This window comes from Priapulus caudatus, unplaced genomic scaffold, assembly GCF_000485595.1.
Source record: "Priapulus caudatus unplaced genomic scaffold, Priapulus_caudatus-5.0.1 Scaffold106, whole genome shotgun sequence".
Classification (NCBI taxonomy): Eukaryota; Metazoa; Priapulida; class Priapulimorpha; order Priapulimorphida; family Priapulidae; genus Priapulus; species Priapulus caudatus.
The window spans coordinates 445278-447195 of record NW_014577167.1 but is presented as its reverse complement, the minus strand read 5'-3'; the positions used below and the strand labels follow the sequence as shown (position 1 = coordinate 447195).

The following is a 1918-nucleotide window of genomic DNA, read 5'->3' as shown; positions in this document are numbered from 1 at the left end:
TGCGTATGTGTGTATATGCGTGCGCGCGTGTGCGTATGTGTGTATGTGCGTTCGCGCGTGTGCGTGTGTGTGTGTGTGTATGTGCGTGCGCGCGTGTGCGTATGTGTGTATGTGCGTTCGCGCGTGTGCGTGTGTGTGTGTGTGTATGTGCGTGCGCGCGTGTGCGTATGTGTGTATGTGCGTTCGCGCGTGTGCGTGTGTGTGTGTGTGTATGTGCGTGCGCGCGTGTGCGTATGTGTGTATGTGCGTTCGCGCGTGTGCGTGTGTGTGTATGTGCGCATGGCGTGACGTGAGATGAATTTGTGTATAGAATATCGATAGTGACACATCGTTGTCGTAGAACAGATGAGTGGCAAACGACTTGTGTGTGTGTGTGTGTGCGTGCGTGCGTGCGTGCGTGCGTGCGTGCGTGCGTGCGTGTGTGTGTAGGAAAATATAGGTGACAGGTGTGAAAATAAATGACAGGCGCCCGTATGCGCGAAAAGTAAAGGTAATAGACGTGCAATTTACACAATAAAAATACGGGTGATAATAGGGTCGATGTGAAAATAACACGTAATAACGACAAGCACATCGTATGTACATGAGAAGTAATGGTGATAAGGATATACGCGAAAAATACACGTGATAACAGACACTCTGAGAAGTAGGTGCTAATGGACAATTATAAACCTCAAGGATGTGTTGTAGTTGATGGCTATACCCATGACGAATAGATAAATGAAAACGAAAGCATTTAAGAGTACTGCACTTCAAACACTGCTATAGGCCTCAAACATTACTCTGACGGTTTCGAATGCGGTGTTCATATAGGGGAAACTGATTCGTAGCTTACCACAATATCCTGGTGTCCCACATACTGTGCTCATGGTTGCATCGTGGGTGATGATCTTGGACAGACCAAAATCAGCTGGAATGTAAATAAATGATAATATATTTGATTAATGTTATTATAATACATAAATATTGATTTAACTATAGATATATCGAGACTTGTAGAAGGCGTGTGATATAGGCTTCGTTACGGCATTAGCATCGGTAGCATAATGCGAATTAATCGGCATGATATATGATCAGCATCGCACCTATTTTCAGTAAGGATTTTTCGGCCTTGTCTTTGTATAGAAGATTCTCCGGCTGCAACATACACTGGTTTATTAAAATGCAATATAGAACAATGCGAATATTTATAATGAAATATTTAGAAAATAATCGCAAGGTTAATCATCAAGTTAATACTGTCACACACCGAATTATTCTCGAACGCGCAGGTGAATTTAAATGAGTAAATAGTAAATTAAATTAAATTAAATTAAATAAAAGTAAATTAAATTAGTAAATTAGTAGTGGGGTAAATGAGGATAACCCCATTTAGTAAACAATTACAAGGGCGTGCCACGTTTGCACAGTGCACGCGCTATCGCGGTATATTCTACCTTCAGGTCACGATGTACGACCCCGTTGTCGTGAAGAAACTGGATGAAGAAGAAAAGACGTCAATGCGCATTTGCCCGTCATAATGTTATTATATGGGTAATTACCCATCTCTCTCTCATTTATAACTCACTAACAATTTTTTTAGCATAATCTATTCACAATTATTTATTATAACCTATTTGCTATTATCCATTATAATATATATATATATATATTAAGAGCGAAATGACTCATAACATTTAGCGTCTATCGACGGTAGGCGTGTGTGCGGTTACGAGTAGGGCTTCAGCGATGGTCGCGGCTTCACTATACCATGACGGCCTGCAGCATCTGGCGCACGCAGACGGCAGCGTCCTGCTCCGTGTAGCAGCCTCGCGCCACGATGCGCTCGAACAGCTCGCCGCCTGTCACCAGCTCCAGCACAAGGTGGATTTCCTCGGTAGTCTCGAAAATCTCCTTCAGTTCTATCTGTAATGCACGC

General features: G+C 42.8%; 1 protein-coding gene across 1 annotated transcript in view; it reads right to left on the bottom strand.

Moving 5' to 3' along the window:
- LOC106805221 (calcium/calmodulin-dependent protein kinase type IV-like) overlaps positions 1–1918 on the bottom strand; it is a 17948-nt gene that overhangs the window by 5738 nt on the left and 10292 nt on the right. The window contains exons 5-8 of the mRNA XM_014806729.1: positions 1750–1905; positions 1437–1475; positions 1086–1137; positions 836–910 (exon numbers count right to left, since the gene is read on the bottom strand). Coding sequence (XP_014662215.1) covers positions 836–910; positions 1086–1137; positions 1437–1475; positions 1750–1905 — 322 coding nt within the window. The remainder of the gene's footprint in view (positions 1–835; positions 911–1085; positions 1138–1436; positions 1476–1749; positions 1906–1918) is intronic.